Raw genomic sequence first — 21,282 nt, forward strand, 5'->3', positions numbered from 1 at the left:
CCGAGAAGCCATTCAGACGTCTTATGATCTTTCGTATGGATCTATTCTGTTATTCTTCTCTTTGCCTTAATAATCTGATATTGACTATACCGAAAGAATTTTGAACAGCTGGTTGTTAATTTTGGAGGCGACGTGATGTTTATTTAATCTCTTAATAGATATCGAAATGGGATTTCCAAACAGTAATTCTCTTTGTAAATTAACTCCACATCTCAAGTGCAATATTGAAGCAATGCTAGTTATTATTTACCAACTGTTCACATGTTATGTACCACATTTCAGACATTCTGTTGACCATAATAGGCGTTCATCATCATCTATACAGTGCAATATGTAGTGTTTAAGTTAGGCAAGGCACTCGGAGGCTGAGCTCAAAGTAACCAACTAACCGTTGCTGTATGAAACAAAGCAACTATGCGAGGCAGCACTTTCAGTGAGCACGTTTCGACTTACTTCAACTCTGTGCTTGAGACCTTCACCGATTATTATCCGACCTCGGCTAACTCCATCTTGCCTCAGATCTCCAGCGCGTTCGCTGCTCAGGAGTTACAGCTATCGGAGAAATTGAATACTATCTACGCTTGCGTGGCTCTTGTCCTTGTTGTTCTCTATCTCTTCAAACAGTTATTGCACCTCGACCAAATGGGAGAAGCTCCTTTAGTCCACATGAAAGAGGGTGATGATGAGGTAGAGGTAGACACAGTCGAAGCTGGCGATGATGTAGATTGTGACGTCAGAACAGCAACTAGCCGTGTACTGGACATTAAACGAATCATGGACAAATGCTCCATTTTCAAATCTGCGTAAGTTTTTGAATGGGTCTATTCTTAATGATCGCTTTGATTACTACATTACGTGGCCAATGTCCGAAAAGACAAATTTCAATAAATTTTGCGTTTTCTGGAAAAAATCCATTTTGAGCATATTAGACTAAAACTTACCAAATTTTATCAGCAATTTCTTGAGACCAAATTCAGAGCCTTAAATATTCTTGTGAACGAGCTTATGGGTAATTTCAAAACAACTAATTGTCTTCTTATCCACAATTACTACGAGGGACATTTCTGAAAATGATCACCAATTAGGCTTTCTATCATTCCGGTAATTAGAGACTGTATCCGTCGAAAGTGGGGATTTTAAGCAAATTTGAACTAACTTAGCCTAGTATCACTCGTTTCTACACACACTTACAACTCTAATCTTGAAACAGGTCGTGAGAAAGTCCACCAAAATTGAGTATATTTACTAGATTTTTCGGACATTAGACACGTAATGTTCAACCTCTGATGGATGGTAACTTTTTTTGAAAACGATATTTGCCTGGCGAAAAAATGTCAGAATATTTCTTTGATCAGGTAAAATAAAATAAATTTTACAATTGAAATTAATATCAACTTTCTCATGATCAAAAGGAGACAGGTTACGGGGTATTAATGCCCTCTAACCCTGCGCTCTAGACTCTCAGTATACGTCCAATATTATGCAATATAAAATTTATACAAATCATACAAATGAAACCAATTTCTATATCAGATTAGCATTTTTATTGAAGTTTTTAGTAGTTTTTTAGTTCCACACTTGAGGGTAGTCTCTGGTTAACACTTGGTACACACCAGCACAAATTGAAGTTTAAAGTCCAAAACATTTGCAATTTTCTATTTGTTGAGAAACTTCGGGAAAAAAAGCGACATCTCGGAAATTAAACGGTTTCAGAGGCATCATTGTGTTTTATTGTTTATACGCAATTAACAACCCTAAATTGTACCTTTGATAACTTTTATCCTCAATATACTTAAAAACTTATTCAAGTACGTGCTTTATAATGCTACTTACTGAAAACAGTTCCTTAGTTTTGTGATTAAACGCCGAGTTTTTCGCGCTATCGCTTCCGAAGATATTTTCAGGTATAACCCCTGCCTTAGAGATTCCATTAATCAGCTTGGAAGCTTACGGGAATAGATCTTTAAAAGGCCGTTTAAGTTAGGAATGAGAATTGTGTCATCAAAATGTGAGAGAAACGTTAAAGGTCGGAAATGAACTGGTAAAGGTCGTGATCATTGAGTCGCTTAGGTAGTACTGTTTTCTTTGAGTGCCTAGGTGTACAGTTTAACGAAACGACTGATATGACATGCTTTCTGGGTGGAACGGGCAATTTTTAAAGGTTTAGATTAATTACCCCACACCTTACCCCAACGCGAGGTTAGCCTTCCTGAGGTTAAGCTAACTATTACCAAACCTTGTTCCCTCAGTCGTTTAAGAGCAATTTGTCCGACTTGGGCCGGTTACCTTTTAACTGTTTACCTCACCCTCCGTTACCCTGCCAGTGACAATTAATGTAAAAATGAAATTCTGTTTTTATAAAATGTTATCTATGTATTGCATATTTATAGGCAACAATTACCTTGTTGACTTTGCTTGCTTGCTTAAAATTTGTTCAACACCAATAGGTGTAATGAATTTGAATCTTTTGTAATTAAGATTTTTATCGCAGTGCCGTCTGATGATTATGCAGATAAATAAAATAATTTAGGACCCTCTAACTAGATTTTGTTAGTTTTTCGCAAATTCCAATTTTGACGCGTAATTTCATCACATTCTACTGATGTACTGACCAGTTTTATTGAGTACAGTACCATGACGCTAAGAAAACAATTAACCAGCTTAAAAGTGCAACAATTGTATGCTATGGTTTGCTATTTAACCGACTATCCTAATGTTAGTCCAGCTGTTTTCCCGAAGGACAGATCAATCGTTTGTGCCCCCATATTTAACGGGCCGATATTTACCAAATTTGATGCACGTCCGTCATCGGCACCGGTTCATTAGAGGACCTCAGTTGATGACTTGACATCCGTACTAATAGGTGAGGTTTTAATGATTTCAGAATGTTGGTGTTTTTGTCCAATGAGATAATGGAATAGACTAGATGTCCTCGACTGAGACTTAGACTTCTGGATGTTTGATGTTGCATTCGTTTTGACAGCGGTTACTATTGAATGCCGACTATTGGGTTTGATAACGATTGATATGTCGTTTCATTTAGTTGCGCTCTAAAGATGTTTGTAGCACTATATGCCCTTCTTATGCAAATATTCGGATCTTCCCCATTAGAACTTAATCATCTTGGTGGTCATATAATGTATAGCCGCCCCATCAGGGAAACCCTGCCATAATTGGGGCATATAATAGGATAGACCGTCTGAAAATATGACGTTCCGTCCCATATCTATTTTTCTTTGAACAGTTTTTCTCTATGTTCGGTTTCAAGAAGCTTTTATTTCTTGTGGGTTTCTCAATGTCGAAAGTTAAGATATAGAAACTATTAAACGTGAGGTTCATTTCTTGATAAATGTTTGATGCAACACATTTTTGGAAAGTTCGTTCTGGTCTAAATGTTGACAGCTTTTTATTGGACACAGTTTTGAGTCCATTTTTCCCATTTTTTGTGCACACTTTCTTTGCAGTCATTCCAAAAATGTCAAAGCAGCAAGGCTGTTCACTCAATTCTACTGGTCACGAACTGTTTTTCGACGTTGAAAGCAGTTTTGTTAACTTTTTTCTGGAGTTTATTGTTTGTTCGGTGAGTTCTTTAATTATTCGTGACTTACTAACCTATTCACTCTTTGATCAAGTTTAATTAACGACATTAACTGTAGTTAAACGTCAGTATAGAATGAGATTGATCCAAGCCCTTGAATTTTGAATGACATTGTTACTAAAGAAGTTCAGATGGTAGAGTGTCAATGAAATCAGGGATAGAATGGGATCACAATTTTATTGATCTCAAAGTTTGTGACTATTATTTGGGTCTTGTTTGTCTTTTTACGCTCCGAAGGTAAACTATGTTTTTCTATTGGTTTTGTTTGTTTGTCTATTTGTTTTGCTTATTGTTCACGCGTTTGACCAAAAAGCCAAAAGAAGTCAAATTTATTGCATGTGACAACTCACTAAAAATGATTTCTACACTCGCCGGCTCGCCTTTAATTGGGGACATAAAATTGGACGTCATGAAATTTGAGCTACACAGCTATGATAAAATCATCGTTGGTACTGATTAATTAAACGTATGTTATTAGGTACAATTATTAATAGCGGCACAGCGATAGCTGGGTCTATTATTGGCCTTCTCTTGGTTTATTACAATTCAAAGAATTTGAATTGTATTGGGGGCGCTGTCTGTTTTTTTAAGATCTGTTCACACATTTGACAATTTTTGAAGGCAAAATGAAGTAGTTATTTAGGTCACGCCGAAACAGGAAGTGGAGCGAAAAAGCGAGTGGTTTTGCAGCGTGAAATTTATCCACTCGAATTTCAAAGTGGATTGAGAAAACGATGTTTGAACACAAATTTGCTTGCTAGTGGTTTTTTAATCACATGTGGCATTTTGACCTTTGTTTTTAGTTTTTCTCTATTTTTATGATCGGGTTTTCTAATTGGTTTTTCGAACCCATTCAAAGTCCGCTCTATGTCTAGTGTTTTGTTTAGTCAATAAAAATTCTTTGATTTGTACGTCAGGACTTGTCCTGCTGTTTTTTAAAGATCTGTTCACACATTTTCATGCTTTTGAAGTCAAATTGGAGTAGTGATTTTGGTCATGCCGAAACAGGAACTGGAGCGAAAAAGCCAGTGGTTTTGGGGCGTAAAATGTTTTCGCTACAATTTTAAAGTAGAGTGAGAAAACGGTGTTTGAACAAAATTTCGCTTTCTCGCTACTGTTTTTTTTATTTAATGCGGCATTTTAACATTGATTTTCAATTTTTTTCAATTTTTATCTGATTTTTTTTGGAACTGGTTTTCCTAAATCACTCATAGTCCGTTCCAGGTTTTAGTCAATTTTGAAAATTCTTTGAATTGTACGTCAGGACTTGTCCTGCTACGTTTTTTATTTCGTCAAGATTTTTGTTATGACCATATGACGTAATCACTTCGTGACGTAACGTCATTTTTCACTCTTTTTGTTTATTTTCACTTTTTTTGTTCATTTGCGTGATTGAGTTTTTGGTCGCTCGTGACTTACCTCGCTCTCAAAATCACTTAATGACTCTGAAACTGACTTTTCTTTACTTTAATTCAAAGAGATAAGGTCAAGTGAGTGCATTTCATTCTTAATGAAAGTTATTAGAGAGCAGCTTATAGAAGCAGAAATAACCTATACGGATTCGTAATCAAAATATAACATCTCAGAATTTGACAAAAAGAAATTTCTCCTTGGCCTGTTTCTGTTAAAATCTTAGGACTGCAGATCTACAAAGCTATTGCGGCATTTTTCTGGCAATATGCCAGCTATATTTTTTGCAGCAGACAAAAGCAATCCTGAATTACGCCAAAACTCAGTTTGTTGAAGTATACGGTTAGGTTTGTCTTAGTTAGGAAATACAATTTTCAAGTTTCTTTGAAATTGCGAACTGTCGGTTCGTTTCCGAAATCTTCTTTATTGCATTATTTGCATTATCGATTTTTCGTTGGACAATTTGACTTTTTGTGCACAAAATGAGATAAATTGGTAAAACACGAGGGCATCAAGACCTTGTGCACCTCTGTTAGAGCTTTTGTAGGCACTTTAGTGTGCGGTTTAGCGAAGCTGCTGTGGATCTAGAAAATTATGAAGTTGAAGGCATTTTTGGAAAATCATATCTTTGTTGTGACTTGAAACTACTAATCTATAGATTGCACCTGATTTTCCATTTGTGACCAAAAGTAGAGGTTGAATTATGATGTAATTGTTTTCCAGATTTTTTTACGTTGATCATTTTTAAACTTCCAAATTGAGACGTAGTATGTTTATGAGTTTCGACTGTAATCACATATGGGTATTTTTTAATCGAAAATGACTCAACTAGCACATATATATTTTTTTGACTTCGAGTGTTTAATCAGTCGACTAAAGTTGGAATGGGTGACTGAGTAAAAAATTAATTTATCATAAGTTGCGATGATCTATTGTCCCGGTCACAGCTAAGTGTGGGGGTAACTATATGCCCGGCTGGTATTTTTGTTCAATTAATTTTGTCGGACAATACATTTGCCGTAGAAAGACATAAGTATCATCAAAAAACCTGGCAAGCGTATTAGATATTGGTTTTACATTAATGGTTTTACTTTTAAAAGTAGAAAACGGTGGCCCAAATTTTTTTAGCGAGAATTTTTTGCATGCGGCAATTTGACTTGTTTAGTAGCCGTCGTTAGCCTCTCAAACGGCTGTTATCTAGGCGCTCTCCTTTCTTATTTCGCTTTACCTTTTGATCACGTTTTTCGTTTTACATAAGTCACGATTTTCTGACTTACTTCACTCACTGTTTCAACTGAATGGATTTTAAATTCTTTCAAGCATTGAATTACATAATTTAGTGAATACTGTCAATGTCAAAAGAGCAAAATCAAAGTAAACGGGATAAACCGATATAGCCCGGTCATTAAGTCTTTTTGAATTAGGTTATCAAAGTTCATTAGATTGCTAGCTGATTTTAGTATTAAGCTTAATACCCTTCAGTTTGAAGCTGAAGTAAGTTTGGGTTTAGAATCTAACTGAAACTGCACACTTAATTAGAACAATTTTTGAAACTTAGGGAAAAAATTGTCAATTTCTATCTCTTCTTTTTTCTGTTTCAATCCCGATATGCGCTGCAACGGCGGCTATTTTCCGGCAATCTGCCGGCTATGTTTTTGTTGTTATCTTCATTTTTTATAAATGCTGCAAATCGAAACGTTTTTTAATGTTCCTTACCTTTTTTCTTATTATCGAGCAGAGGTCACCATCTGATGACTCGCCAAGCTAGAGACTTTTTGGTTACTTTTACCCTTGGCAGCTGAATATTTGTGCATGAGGTCTTTTTTAACGTTTTGTTTGGTTTTTGTCTAATCGCGTGAAAATTTTTATAGAAATGCATGACTTACCTCGCTCAATGAAATGACGTCTGTGGTTACTTGAAATAACAAAGTCAAAAAACGCAAATTTAGAGGTCAACCAAGCTATGTATGTATAAGGCATTGTTGAATTACATTGATGTTTGAATATTGATCAGAAAATTGGATAGTATTTAAATTAAGAATCTTGGTTTCTATTGTTTGGCAAAATTAGGTGTTTACTTGATAAAATCAATATTGTAAGCTTAGTTCAATATTTGTGCGTTCTAGGGAAATAAAAAAATTAATCTCAGTTTTATTAAATTCATTCATATACAAGACTCTACTTATTTATGAATCCACTAGGTTTTAGATTAAAAAGCATGAACTACTCTTTGTTAATTTGAAAATTTTAAATCTGCTTCGTTTCGTTCTTAATTTAGTTGAAATCTAAGATGAGCTGCTTCGAAATATTATGTGCAAACGCACATTGCCGTGCCTCCTGGTTTTAAATTTTTCGGCTGATCAGATTTGTTGAAAATTCTGTATTTTAGTACCTCTATTTGATGAGGCATCGCCTGGTCATTCATGCTTAGTGTGTACGCTACAGGTACAAGCCAACCTGGTTCTGGGGCAAGAGTGGTCACATCCAGACTGTACTCTTCGGCGTAATGCAGAAGCCACACAAAGCAGCTGCCGATATGAGTGAGTGCAAACAGTATTCCGTCACTCTTCCATCTGACGGATCAGTCGTCTATTTCCACGTCTATGAACCACTAAAGCCTCACGAGAGTGGTGAGTATTTGCGGACTCGGGAAACTTTCCAGCTTTTCTATTATCGAAAAGCGTTTATTGTAAACTTCAAATGTCGGACTTTAAACTTCAGATGGTACTTTCAGTGACTGTAACCATTTTATTGCCCATATGATTTAAACAGGGTCACGAGAAAATACGCAATGTGCCAGAATACCCAAAATATTTATTGAAATTATCAGAATTTATTATTACATATTCTCTAATAAAATATTTATCGTAATGTCAAACGAGTTTATTTGGTCATTCTTTACGGGACGTGACCATGTCTCAGAGGACAGTGGGATTTAACTGTTGTTGATTTAACTGTTGACAGTGGGATTTACTGATTGAAGTTATTGAAACAAAAAAAAATTGAAGGGAATAAATAAATTGGGTTTATGGCATTTGGTAGTTTGGCGCAATGGGTAAATTGTCGTGTAACAACGCCCTGGTGTTACTAAGGCTGTACTACCATAGCAAGTCAGACTCAATTCAAGTGAGTCTGATAAACGTTCACTTGTATAATCTGAGTATTTTTTTTTGTTATTTCATAAGTGGGTGACGTAAGATCCAAAGTTGTGATCTTTGGGAAAAAATGTAACGAGTAGTGTCATTTTACTGTTGAAAAACTCTCGCTTGTTTATACCATGTCCCTCATTATTGGCTTTCATATACAATTTCACATTGCAATGAAAACGGACTATTTGTTCATCAGAATCAGTGACGCAGATGTATAGTAGTCATAATTAGTCTTGATGTATTTCAGAGAAGCTGCGAATAAAGCAGAGCATTCTACCAGGTGTATAAAGCACTTCATTTCTTACTAAGAATCTATGTGGGCAATTGTTTGATTCTCTCAATTGAATGAAAAGTACCACTTATTACTCTTTCTTGATTCATCCATTCATTCTTACATAAATTTTAGAGCTCTGGCTCTTAATAATGTTTAATAGCTGTGATACAGACAGCTAAGTGAGCTATTGTTTTATTTCTATTTGTTTGTATTGTGACTCAAAAATTCGTCTTCATTTAGAATCTTAGGTCTATTTTCACCGGGAGAATTTTAATATAGGCAATGTTTTGTCGTGAAAAATCTGAGGAAAATGCCGTCGAAAACATTTTTCTGCTCAAAAGATTTTTTTCTTATGCTGCGTTTATTCAAGAATTTATTGACTATTGTTTAATATTTTTTTTGTCTGAGTATTGCATAGCTAATGCACTTTGGGTGATTTTTGCCGAGTTAGCTGATTAATAGCCGCCATCAGCCTCTCAACGGCTATTATTTAGGAGCTCTCCTTTTTCAATTCAAAGAATTTGAATCGTATTGGCTCTGTCTGTTCACAAATTTTCCTTATTTTTGAAGTCAAATTGGAGCAGTGATTTTGATCGCGCCGAGACAGGAAGTAGAGTGAAAAAGCGAGTGGTTTTGCGGTTTTTTTTCACTCAAATTGTAAAGTAGAGTGAGAAAACGGTGTTTGAACAAAAATTCGCTTTCTGGCTAGTGGTGTTTTGTTCAAATGCGGAAATTTCACTTTGATTTTTACTGTTTTTTCGATTTCTTGGTTCGGATTTTTTCTAAATGATTTTCCCAATTCACTCGTCAGTTTAGAAACTGAATAAAGTATAGTTTTAGAATGTAACCGAAACTGCACGCCAAATTAGAACACTTTTTCACACTGGAAAAAAGAAAAGAATTTCGGTCAATTTCTCTCTTCTTTTTTCTGTTTCAATCCCGATGTGCATCAAGCGCTTCAACGGTGGCTATTTGCCGGCAATCTGTTGGCTATGTTTTGTTCTGAATATACCTGAGTAGTTTTGAATAGAATTGTGCATGATGCACTAATGTGGAATCAGCCGCCGCTTTAATCCTCTCCCTTAAGCTAACTACAACCACATCTGACCCCTCGCCTGTCTTTGGTAAGTCCCGATGGTAGTATGTTTTGTTTGGAGAATCGTGAAAATTTTCGGCCTCTCTGGCAACTATTTGTGAAGCCCTATTGAAGCTTAACTAATTTCCAAGTGTACAAATCAACGGAACTGATCAAAAGACCTATTTATGTAAATATGCATATCGAAGTAGACGCATAATATTTGTAAATGGTTGTTTTTGACCCCTTATTATTCGCCCTTTCTACGACTATCCATCGGCGTTACCCGCCTTTGGTTTAATACACCCGCTTTTGGATTAGATTATCTACAACCAAAGGTAGGCTCACGTCAGTCTTTTTTATGTTCTTAATTCTGCAAATTTTTCTTTCCTGTATCAGGTTGGCAACTTATAGAAGTTCTAGCGATGATGCTTTAAATAGCCGAAAAGCGATATCTGATGCTCTTATTGGCCTTCTCGTGGTTTTTTTTACAAGTCAAATTGTAGTAGTGATTTTGGTCACGCTGAAACAGGAAGTGGAGCGAAGAAATGAGTGGTTTTGCAGCGTGAAATTTATTCACTCGAATTTGAAACTAGATTGAGAAAACGAATATTTGAACACAAATTTGCTTTATTGCTAGTGGTTTTTGAATCACATGTGGCATTTTGACCTTTGTTTTTAGTTTTTTGCATCTTTATGATCAGATTTTCTAAATAGTTTTTCGAATCCATTCGAAGTCCGTTCAATGTCAAGCGTTTTGTTTTGCAGATGTATAGTAATCATAATTAGTCTTGATGTATTTCAGAGAAGCTGTGAATAAAGCAGAGCATTCTACCAGGTTTATAAAGCACTTCATTTCTTACTAAAATTCTGTGGGCAAATGTTTGATTCTCTCAATTGAATGAAAAGTACCACTTATTACTCGTTCCTGATTCATCCATTCATTCTTACATAAATTTTAGAGCTCTAGCTCTTACTAATGTTTAATAGCTGTGATACAGACAGCTAAGTGAGCTATTGTTTTACTTCTATTGATTTTTATTGTGACTCAAAAATTCGTCCTCATTTAGAGTCATAGGTCTAATTTCACCGCGAGAAATTTTATATAGGCAGCGTTTTCTCGTGATAAAACTGGGGAAAATGCCGTCGGAAACATTTTTCTGCTCAAAAGATTTTCTTGTGCTGCGTTTATTCAAGAATTTATTGACTACTGTTTAATATTTTTTTGCCTGAGTATTGCATAGCTAATGCACTTTGGGTGATTTTTGCCGAGTTAGCTTATCAATAGCCGCCATCAGCCTCTCAACGGCTGTCATTTAGGAGCTCTCCTTTTTCAATTCAAAGATTTTGAATCGTATTGGCGCTGTCTGTTTTTTAAGATCTGTTCACAAATTTTCCTTACTTTTGAAGTCAAATTGGAGCACTGATTTTGGTCGCGCCGAGACAGGAAGTAGAGTGAAAAAGCGAGTGGTTTTGCGGGGTTTATTCACTCAAATTGTAAAGTAGAGTGAGAAAACGGTGTTTGAACAAAAATTCGCTTTCTGGCTAGTGGTGTTTTGTTCACATGCGGAAATTTCACTTTGATTTTTGCTGTTTTTTCGATTTCTTGGTTCGGATTTTTTCTAAATGATTTTCCCAATTCACTCGTCAGTTTAGAAACTGAATAAAGTATAGTTTTAGAATGTAACTGAAACTGCACGCCAAATTAGAACACTTTTTCACACTGAAAAAAGAAAAGAAATTCGGTCAATTTCTCTTTTTTCCGTTTCAATCCCGATGTGCATCAAGCGCGTCAACGGTGGCTATTTTCCGGCAATCTGTCGGCTATGTTTTGTTCTGATTATACCTGAGTAGTTTTGGATAGAATTGTGCATGCACTAATGTGGAATCGTCCGCCGCTTTAATCCTCTCCCTTAAGCTAACTACAACCACATCTGACCCCTCGCCTGTCTTTGGTAAGTCCCGATGGTAGTCTGTTTTGTTTGGAGAATCGTGAAAATTTTCGGCCTCTCTGGCAATTATCTGTGAAGACCCATTGAAGCTTAACTAATTTCTAAGTGTACAAATCAACGGAACTGATCAAAAGGCCTATTTATGTAAATATGCATATCGAAGTAGACGCATAATATTTGTAAATGGTTGTTTTGACCCCTTATTATTCGCCCTTTCTACGACTATCCATCGGCGTTACCCGCTTTTGGTTTAATACACCCGCTTTTGGATTAGAATACTTACAACCAAAGGTAGGCTCACGTCAGTCTTTTTTATGTTCTTAATTCTGCAAATTTTTCTTTCCTGTATCAGGTTGGCAACTTATAGAAGTTCTAGCGATGATGCTTTAAATAGCCGAAAAGCGATATCTGATGCTCTTATTGGCCTTCTCGTGGTTTTTTTTACAAGTCAAATTGTAGTAGTGATTTTGGTCACGCTGAAACAGGAAGTGGAGCGAAGAAATGAGTGATTTTGCAGCGTGAAATTTATTCACTCGAATTTGAAACTAGATTGAGAAAACGAATATTTGAACACAAATTTGCTTTATTGCTAGTGGTTTTTGAATCACATGTGGCATTTTGACCTTTGTTTTTAGTTTTTTGCATCTTTATGATCAGATTTTCTAAATAGTTTTTCGAATCCATTCGAAGTCCGTTCAATGTCAAGCGTTTTGTTTTGCAGATGTATAGTAATCATAATTAGTCTTGATGTATTTCAGAGAAGCTGTGAATAAAGCAGAGCATTCTACCGGGTTTATAAAGCACTTCATTTCTTACTAAGAATCTATGTGGGCAATTCTTTGAATCTCTCAATTGAATAAAAAGTACTTATTACTCTTTCCTGATTCATCCATTCATTCGTACATAAATTTTAGAGCTCTAGCTCTTACTAATGTTTAATAGCTGTGATACAGACAGCTAAGTGAGCTTTTGTTTTACTTCTATTGATTTTTATTGTGACTCAAAAAATTCGTCCTCCTTTAGAGTCATATGTCTAATTTCACCGGGAGAAATTTTATATAGGCAGCGTTTTCTCGTGAAAAAACTGAGGAAAATGCCGTCGGAAACATTTTTCTGCTCAAAAGATTTTTTCTTGTGCTGCGTTTATTCAAGAATTTATTGACTTTTTGTTAATGTTTTTTTTGTCTGAGTATTGCATAGCTAATGCACTTTGCGTGATTTTTGCTGAGTTAGCTTATTAATAGCCGCCATCAGCCTCTCAACGGCTATTATTTAGGAACCCCCTTTTTTCATTTCAAAGAATTTGAATCGTATTGGGGTGCTGTCTGTTTTTTAGATCTGTTCACAAATTTTCATTATTTTTGAAGTCAAATTGGAGCAGTGATTTTGATCGCGCCGAGACAGGAAGTAGAGTGAAAAAGCGAGTGGTTTTGCGGTTTTTTTCACTCAAATTGTAAAGTAGAGTGAGAAAACGGTGTTTGAACAAAAATTCGCTTTCTGGCTAGTGGTGTTTTGTTCACATGCGGAAATTTCACTTTGATTTTTACTGTTTTTTCGATTTCTTGGTTCGGATTTTTTCTAAATGATTTTCCCAATTCACTCATCGTCAGTTTAGAAACTGAATAAAGTATAGTTTTAGAATGTAACTGAAACTGCACGCCAAATTAGAAATGTTTTTCACACTGAAAAAAAAGAAATTCGGTCAATTTTTCTCTTCTTTCTGTTTCAATCCCGATGTGCATCAAGCGCGTCAACGGTGGCTATTTGCCGGCTATCTGTTGGCTATATTTTGTTCTGAATATACTTGAGTAGTTTTGAATAGAATTGTTCATGCACTAATGTGGAATCAGCCGCCGCTTTAATCCCCTCCCTTAAGCTAACTACAACATCTGACCCCTCGCCTGTCTTTGGAAAGTCCCGATTGTAGTCTGTTTTGTCTAATTTCTATGTGTACAAATCACCGAAACTGATCGAAAGGCCTAATTTCGTAAATATGCATATCGAAGTAGATGCATAATATTTGTAAATAATTGTTTTTGACCCCTTATTTTTCGCCCTTTCTACGACTATCTATAGGCGTTACCCGCTTTTGGATTAGAATACTTACAACCAAAGGTAGGCTCACGTCAGTTTTTTTATGTTCTTAATTTTGCAATGTTTTTCTTTCCTGTATATCAGGTTGGCAACATATAGAAGTTCTATTTATGATACTTTTGATAGCCGAAAAGCGATAGCTGAGGCTCTTCTTTGCCTTCTCGTGGTTTTTTTTACAATTCAAAGAATTTGAATTGTTTTGGGGCGCTGTGTTTTAGGATCTGTCCACACATTTGACGATTTTTAAAGTCAAATTGTAGTAGTGATTTTTGTCACGCTGAAACAGGAAGTGGAGCAAAGAAGCGAGTGGTTTTGCAGCGTGAATTTTTTTTTTACTCGAATTTGAGAGTAGATTGCGAAAACGAATATTTGAACACAAATTTGCTTTATTGCTAGTGGTTTTTTTTAATCACATGAGGCATTTTGACCTTTGTTCTTAGTTTTTCGCAATTTTATGATCAGATTTTCTAATTAGTTTTTGGAATCTATTCAAAATCCGTTCTATGTCTAGCGTTTTGTTTCGTCAATAAAAATTCTTTGAATTGCATCTTTTTTAGTTTGTCGTCACGATTTTGTTACGACCATATGACGTCAATCACACAAATCTGCTTTTGCGTCATTCTTCCAGGTCAATTTCAACTTAAATGCGTTTGTGACGTCATTTTTAACTCTTAGTAGTGCGAGTTTTTTTGTTCTTTCGCGTGATCACACGTGACTTACCTCACTCTGAAAAATGTCTTCCTCACTCTCAAGTTGATTTTTCTTTTTTTGAATCCAGTGAGATAAGGTCAAGTGAAAGCAGCAATAAGTTATAAAGATTCTTAATCAAAATATAACATCTCAGCATTTAATGATGTGAATGAAATTATTGATCTCTTTTACGAGACTGTAGATCTACGAGACCGCGGGTATCTTCTGGCAGTCTGCCAGCTATGTTTCTTAAAATTTATCTTCTCGCTAAAGAAATTTGCAATGGCTAACGGGATTTTATTTCTGAGTTTTCTTCTAACCCTACTGGGTGTGTTTTAATGCCCAAGGATTGGTTGAACAAGTCCTGATTGATCTTCTTTAGAGTCTATTATTTTGCATGGTGGCAGTTTCCGTAGTTTTTTCGGTTGTCTTATTTCATCATAGTTGCTCCTGGGCCCTTTTGTCAGCGCTGCCGTCAATACAACTTTTTGATCGTTCCTGCGCGATAATTTTCAATTGATTTTTGCTAGCACTTTTTTGTGGAATTTTTGGTGTTTTCTGCAAATAGTTTTGGCAACATTGGATTTAAGTCACTCTCACGACGAGTTTTGCTTTCTTTAATTGAAGTGGTTGAAGTCAATTGAAAATATTTGATGTTCTGGAGGGCAAGTTCGAAAACAACTCATACGTGAGACATTTTTTTTTACTTCAGCTGGACATCATTGCTAATTTTTTCGCAATTGGAGTACCAACTATTGCCAAGTACAAAATTTAGTTAGCAATAGCTAATTGTTGAAAACAGCGTTTGATAATTTGTACCTTTCTGAGTTTCTGTGAAAAGGGCATCTTCATATTTTTATTAAAAGATTTGAATTTCAAGTCATGAATTCCACCTTTAGATCTAGTTTTAGATTTTTCATGCGGGTGAATTTGGTTTTCATTTTTTGAAAATGGATAAAGACGTGTAACTGTACGTATAATTATAGGCGAAGAAGTGACGCTACTCTTGTGTCCTGGTATTTTTGGAAGCTACAACAAAAGCTATGTGCAGAGTACTGTAGGGGCTGCCTGTTCCAGAGGATACCGGATAGTGTGTCTGAACCACCTAGGAGTGCTAGAGGATGTTCAGCTGAAAACTCCCAGACTCTTCACTTATGGGAACACTGAGGTTGTTAGACTTCTCTATTCTATTGGTGACTTCAAACCAACTGGAATTTATGCGATTTTGTGATTTGGTGTCTGAGTCTGAGATAAAATTAGGTCACGGGTGTCGATATTTCTATTTGGCGTATCTAATAATGTCGCTGGTTGATATCGGACAAAAGGATTATTCAAATTAAAAAATCGGAGAAGACCGATGTAACAACATATATTGAGCATATTGGCGTCACTGAGCATCATTAATAGTCAAATTGATAAAATCATTGTTAATAAAATGAGATAAAATTGAAGATCGTCATGTATTTGTTCTCTCTTGTTGACGGCAACTGCTGTTTTATGGCATACGGTAGCTAATTCCGGCAGTCTATCTCAGTTTTCCCAAAATTAGTTTGATGCTGCTTAGCCATCAAACTACTTTCCTTTAAACGGGATTTCTCCATTCCATTCAGCGCAAAAAAAACATTAGAAATTATTAATGGGTTCGATTTTGACCAGGAGTATGCTGCCATGTGCGAGAAAGCATTCGGCATGTTTCCCGACTCGCTCTTCATCTCTATTGGGTACAGCATGGGGGGCAACCAGGTCTGCAAGTACTTGGGGGAGCAGCCAGAGAGACAGAAGAAATTCGTGACTGCCCTATCCATATGCCAAGGATACGACTGCATTAGGTTAGTCATAAAGGAAAAGAAAGAATAAATTTATTTGGTTCATTTTATAAGAATGTGAAATTTTTATCGATAGAAGAACAATGTTTAAGAGCTTGTAAATACGATGTTCAAATATTTTAAACGGTACATTTCTAGTAAAAAGCGTTTCACAATTTTCTCCGAAATTCCAAAGATGCATCATTTTCATAATTTTCTTTCTGGAGATTTATCGATGATAATGTTTAAAAGCTACCATAAACTAGAATACCGTACTTGATAATTGAATTGATATTGCTTGTATAGTATTCAACTAGTTGATTTTTGGTATCAAAGTGCCATAACATTTCCACTATTCCACACTGATTTGCAAGACTAGATTAGTCAGAATTGGATTTGTAACGATTTGGTTACTGGACTGCGTTTTCCCATTTGTGCCCCCCCCCCCCCGCATGTTGGTTGGATATCAGCGCTCAAGTGCAACTATTTCAAGTACTACAAAAAAAGACTAACCGACTAACGTCGGGCAAAATTGCTCTCAAATGACCGGCGAGCGGTTCGCTTCGTCAGTAGTTAGCCACAGTTTAGTGAGACTAGCTTTAGCATGATTCGACTTAGCAACTTTTAGTTTTCTAGCCTTGTTAGTAAATAAATCAAATAGAAAGAAAACTGATATTTTAAAAAAAATTGCATATTTAAACGAAAAGTTTTCAGATTTCTCAGTGGAAAAAATGTTTAGAACCATTTTTTTCTCTCTGGAGTTCTTTCAAGTAACCTATCTGCAAGACTTCGTTGGCCAGTAATGAAACTCGGAAAAGGAAAAAAACACTCAAGAATTTTGAGAACAATCGCAAGTTTTAATAAAATCGTACTAAATTTCAAGACATTAAAATCTTCAAAACCAGTTCATTGTCTCAAGAGACTATCCAGTATCCCTATTTCAAGCTTTGAATAGTTTCAGCGGCTCAAGATCCATAACTTGGAACATAGTTTTCCAAAAATTTGCAAAAAAAAACTTAGTATTAAACCTTGGAGGAGGTCCTAAGACCGCGGTACCTGAAAAAATGAAAAAAAAATCAAAAAGATTCAAAAACCTAAAATTGCAAATTTTTTTTAAAAGGTTGATTAAATTCATTTTAAAATATTGAAAAACATTCCATTAGTTCTAGAAACTGCAGTAACCTATTATCAAATCCTAGAAGAGATTCCTTGTCTCTTGAGTCTTGGGAAATAACTAAAAAATGACAAAATTTTCAAAAAGCTCGAAAAAATGCAAGTTTTATCAAGAAATTGGTAAAGTTTGTGATATTAAAAAGTGAACTATTCCATGGCCAAAAAATTTTTTATCAACTTATAAGCAAATCCTTAAGGAGGTTTTCTGATCCCTAAGTCTGGAAAAACTTGAATAATGACAAAATATTTCAAAAAATTGGAAAAACCTGCAAATGTTGTCAAAAATGCTGAAAATTGTGCTGTTAAAATGTTGAAAACCGTTCCATTACAACTAGAAACTATGCAGTATTGAAAAGTTGTAAAATTTGTTATAAAAAGTTAAAAAATAATCCAAGAACAAAAAAAGTCCAGTAACTTATTGTTAAGCCCTAACGGAGGTTTTTTGACCCCTGAGGCTCAAAGAACCTGAATATTGACAATAAAAGTAAAAAAATGAACAAATTGCAATTTTGTCAAAAAATTTCTAAAACTCGTTATTTTATCTTGAAAAAACATCCATTCAATCTGGAAATTATTCAGGCCTGTTATCAAACCCTATACGAGGTTTCTTGGCTCTTGAGGCTGGAGAAAACTAAGAAAAAATGCCAAACAATTTCAAATTTCATAAAACTTGAAAAAATTGCAAATGTTTTTATTTAAATTGCTTAAATTCGTGGTATTAAAATCTTGAACAACATTCCATCAAATCTAGAAACTATACAGTAACCTATTGCCAAACCCTAGAGGAGGTTCCTTGAGGCTAGAGAAATCTAAGAAACGACAAAATTTTCTAAAAATGCAAGTTTTTCAAAAACAATTGCTGAAATTTCCGATATTAAAACGTTGAAAACTATTCCATGGCAAACAAAAATTTTTCAGTAATTTATTATCAAACCCTTAAGGAGGTTTTCTGGGCCATGCGGGGCTGAGGGGGGTTTGGGGCAACAGTGGGGGTGGGGTGGTTGGGCAATAGGGGGGGGGGGTTCATCAGTGGGGTGTCTTCAAGCTCTAAGGTCCGCCGTTAGCACAATAGGATTAATTCTCCAAAACGTTTTGAGCTGACACGGAGCTCAAGAGCTCTAAGAGCACTGAATGCCGGCTGGGCGCTACCTGTTTCCGTTTTTTGAGGACAAAAAGTCAAATAATGGGTCAGAAAAAAAAGCGGTCAAGCGAAAAATTGCATAAAACAGCCGGAAGAATTCGGGAAAAGACTGGAGTCGCCTTCTTGAAAGATTTGCCTTTTATATTAACTGGTTCCTACTTAAGTGACTACTAAAAACTAAAAATCAGTTAAAAAATGATGATAGCCCATAAAACCAACTGATTTAAAAAATAGCCAATTTTTTTGTATGCAATTGGAATCATCAATGTACGCGAGCAGCAAAAGCAGAGCAATGTTAGGCTCCGGAAATTTTTTTCTGAAAGAAAAGTTTTAATACTGCAAGAAATGGACAAAAATTGTTACAAAATTTATCAATTTCAATAAGTTCTCTCAATCGAAAAACTTTTACAGCAAAAAACAGTAATCAATGGGTAACTAAATAAACTTTGTCGATTTAATAAAAAACCTTAGTTTTCGCTTCAAATCACAATGAACTCGTTTAAAAACTAATAAATGACAAAAATTAATCAAATTTATTTTAATCATGAAAAAGACTAAAGAGACAGAACAACATTCAAACGCCAAATTTATATTTTACCAAAACCAAGACATAAGACTTTTCTCAGAAAATTAGTGTTGTTCAAAATTTGTAAAAGTGAAGCTAGGAAAATCTCAGTGCCATATTATGATAAATATAATCATTTGCTAACAAAAATCCTTAAAAGTTCACAGGAAAATGTTTAGTTCATATCGATAATTCTTAATTTAACAAAGTCAGGGCGAATAAAACTACAGGTCTTAGGAGAATGTTAGAAAACATGCTAGAATTTGGAGAATACAGACATTGTGAAAAAGATAAACTATTTCGCAATTACTGAAAAATCGAAAACCTAAATTGAAATTGGAAACTCTAGTTTAAAATCAAAGTCAAAATTTAAGTAAAAAACGTGGATTTTTTGTTCATAAGATATCGAGGTTTAAGAACATTACATAGCCATCTTCTTATTCAGTAAGAAGTGAAAACAGCTCAATTGCGAAACAGTAAAACGGTTTGTAATAAAAATGTTTAAAATATGGTAAACAATTTCACTGAGTTTTCGCCAAGAACAAAAGTTATCACCAAAACAAATTCAGTTAGCGACAAAACAAAACCAAGAAGACCGATGGTGCACTCAAAAACTTTTCATGGTAAATAAACTCACAGTACAAACAAAAAACTTAGAAAACTTTGTACAATTTTATAAAACAAAAACGCATCCGACAAAAAGAGGCATCCAATTCAGGAATTATCAAAAAGATGTTGAGATATTTACTGATTTGGTTAAAAAATTGCGCTCAAATAGATGAAAAAAAGTGACAAAAAATTGAGAATTATGGACCAATTTTGCACTTGAAACGCATTATTAAGCTCTCAGAAACATTTTGGTATCGATTTCAGATGGCTGCAATTGATGCGGCATCGATCATAATTTACTTCGACAAAAAACCAAGTTACAATTTAAAAAAAATGGGGCTAAATGGACGAAAACACGGCTAAAAACTGCCATCTATGTAAGCCAATCTCTCAAAAACTCATTTCAAAGTCACAAAGTCATTCACTGAACGCAGCGCTTGAAAAAAACTTCTCTCGCTCAGAAAAAGTTAGTTCACACAGAAATTTTACTCACATTCTTTATTACGTCAAAACGCCGTCTGAACAAAAAGTACTTCCGGTTTAAAAAACTTAAGAAAACCAATACGTGCGTGGTTTTGGGTGGTTTTAAAGCTGCTTCGACAAGTTTATCAGTTGACTGTTAGCTGGAATTAGTTATACGTACAATACCGTACAAGCTTATTTCTACGTGTTCAGTTCTGATTTTCCGACTGTTTCTTTTATCCGTTTTTTAATCAACGCTCGTTTTGATTAACAACAGTTGCATAACTCATCATTCAAATAACTTGTACGCGCCTTATGATTAGAGGAAGACACTGAAATGAATACTGAAAGTCTAAACCCAATCTTTTGCTGGTTTTCCTGTACGAAGAATGGCAGATAAAAGTAGTCTAGTCAAGTTCTCAGAGGCGCAAGTTATGAGACTTTTGTGAGCGATGAGACTTTTGTGAGCGCATCGAGAGTTCCACACGGCTGATATCTCCATCAATCGAACTCTGATGCGAAATTATTCCTTTTAGCTGCGAAGTTTTAAGCTGAGTGTAGCTATTTTGCGGTGCTCTTCTGCCGGCTGTTTTTAAATTTATAGAACGTGTATTTTGTACAGAGCTTCAGTTGGGATGACGAGGTGGGACAAAATGCAGGCGGTCTACAGTTACATCTTAACGCAGAGGTGGATCTCTTTAGTTGAGAAGCACCCTCTCATCATGCAGACAGCTGTGGAGCGAGGCATCAACTGGAAAGATGTCAAGGCTGCCAGAGGTCTGGGCCAATTCGACAGACTATTCTCTGCGTTAGTCCTCGGAGTTTGATTTTGTCTCATTTTTAATAGCCGCCCTCATCTTCTCAGCCGGCTATTATAGCGCTCCTATTTTTTTACAATTCAAAGAATTTGAATTGTATTGGGGCGCTGTCTTTTTTTTTTAAGATCTGTTCACACATTTTCATGATTTTTGAAGTCAAATTGGAGTGGTGATTTTGGTCACGCCGAATAAGGAAATGGAGCGAAAAAGCGAGTGGTTTTGCGGCGTGAATTTTTTTCGCTGTAATTTTAAAGGAGAGTGAGAAAACGATGTTTGAACAAAATTTCGGTTTCTCGCTAATGGTTTTTTGTTCACATGCGGCATTTTGACATTGATTTTTTGTTTTTTTTCTTATTTTTTGATCTGATTTTTTTAAAATGGTTTTCTCAATTCACTCATAGTCCATTCTAGGTCTAGTTTTTCAGTTTAGTCAATGAAAATTCTTTGAATTGTACGTCAGGACTTGT

The 21,282-nt window shown here is 35.4% G+C and overlaps 1 protein-coding gene across 2 annotated transcripts; it reads left to right on the forward strand.

Annotated features, from left to right (window-relative positions):
* The first annotated feature begins 244 nt into the window (after positions 1-244).
* Positions 245-20,839, forward strand: LOC142357392 (monoacylglycerol lipase ABHD2-like). 2 transcript variants are annotated; one of them, XM_075409039.1, is made up of 6 exons: positions 245-803; positions 7,454-7,638; positions 8,405-8,437; positions 15,229-15,410; positions 15,899-16,071; positions 20,620-20,839. In XM_075409039.1, the coding sequence occupies exons 1-6, from the start codon at positions 415-417 to the stop codon at positions 20,822-20,824; spliced, it is 1,167 nt and encodes a 388-aa protein (XP_075265154.1). In that variant the 5' UTR covers positions 245-414; the 3' UTR covers positions 20,825-20,839. The 2 variants fall into 2 exon arrangements, with proteins under 2 accessions (XP_075265154.1, XP_075265155.1); XM_075409040.1 differs by lacking the exon at positions 8,405-8,437 and having other exon boundaries at positions 246-803.
* Positions 20,840-21,282: the final 443 nt, after the last annotated feature.

Source organism: Convolutriloba macropyga, unplaced genomic scaffold (genome assembly GCF_964194025.1).
Source record: "Convolutriloba macropyga unplaced genomic scaffold, txConMacr16.3 SCAFFOLD_3402, whole genome shotgun sequence".
NCBI lineage: Eukaryota > Metazoa > Xenacoelomorpha > Acoela > Convolutidae > Convolutriloba > Convolutriloba macropyga.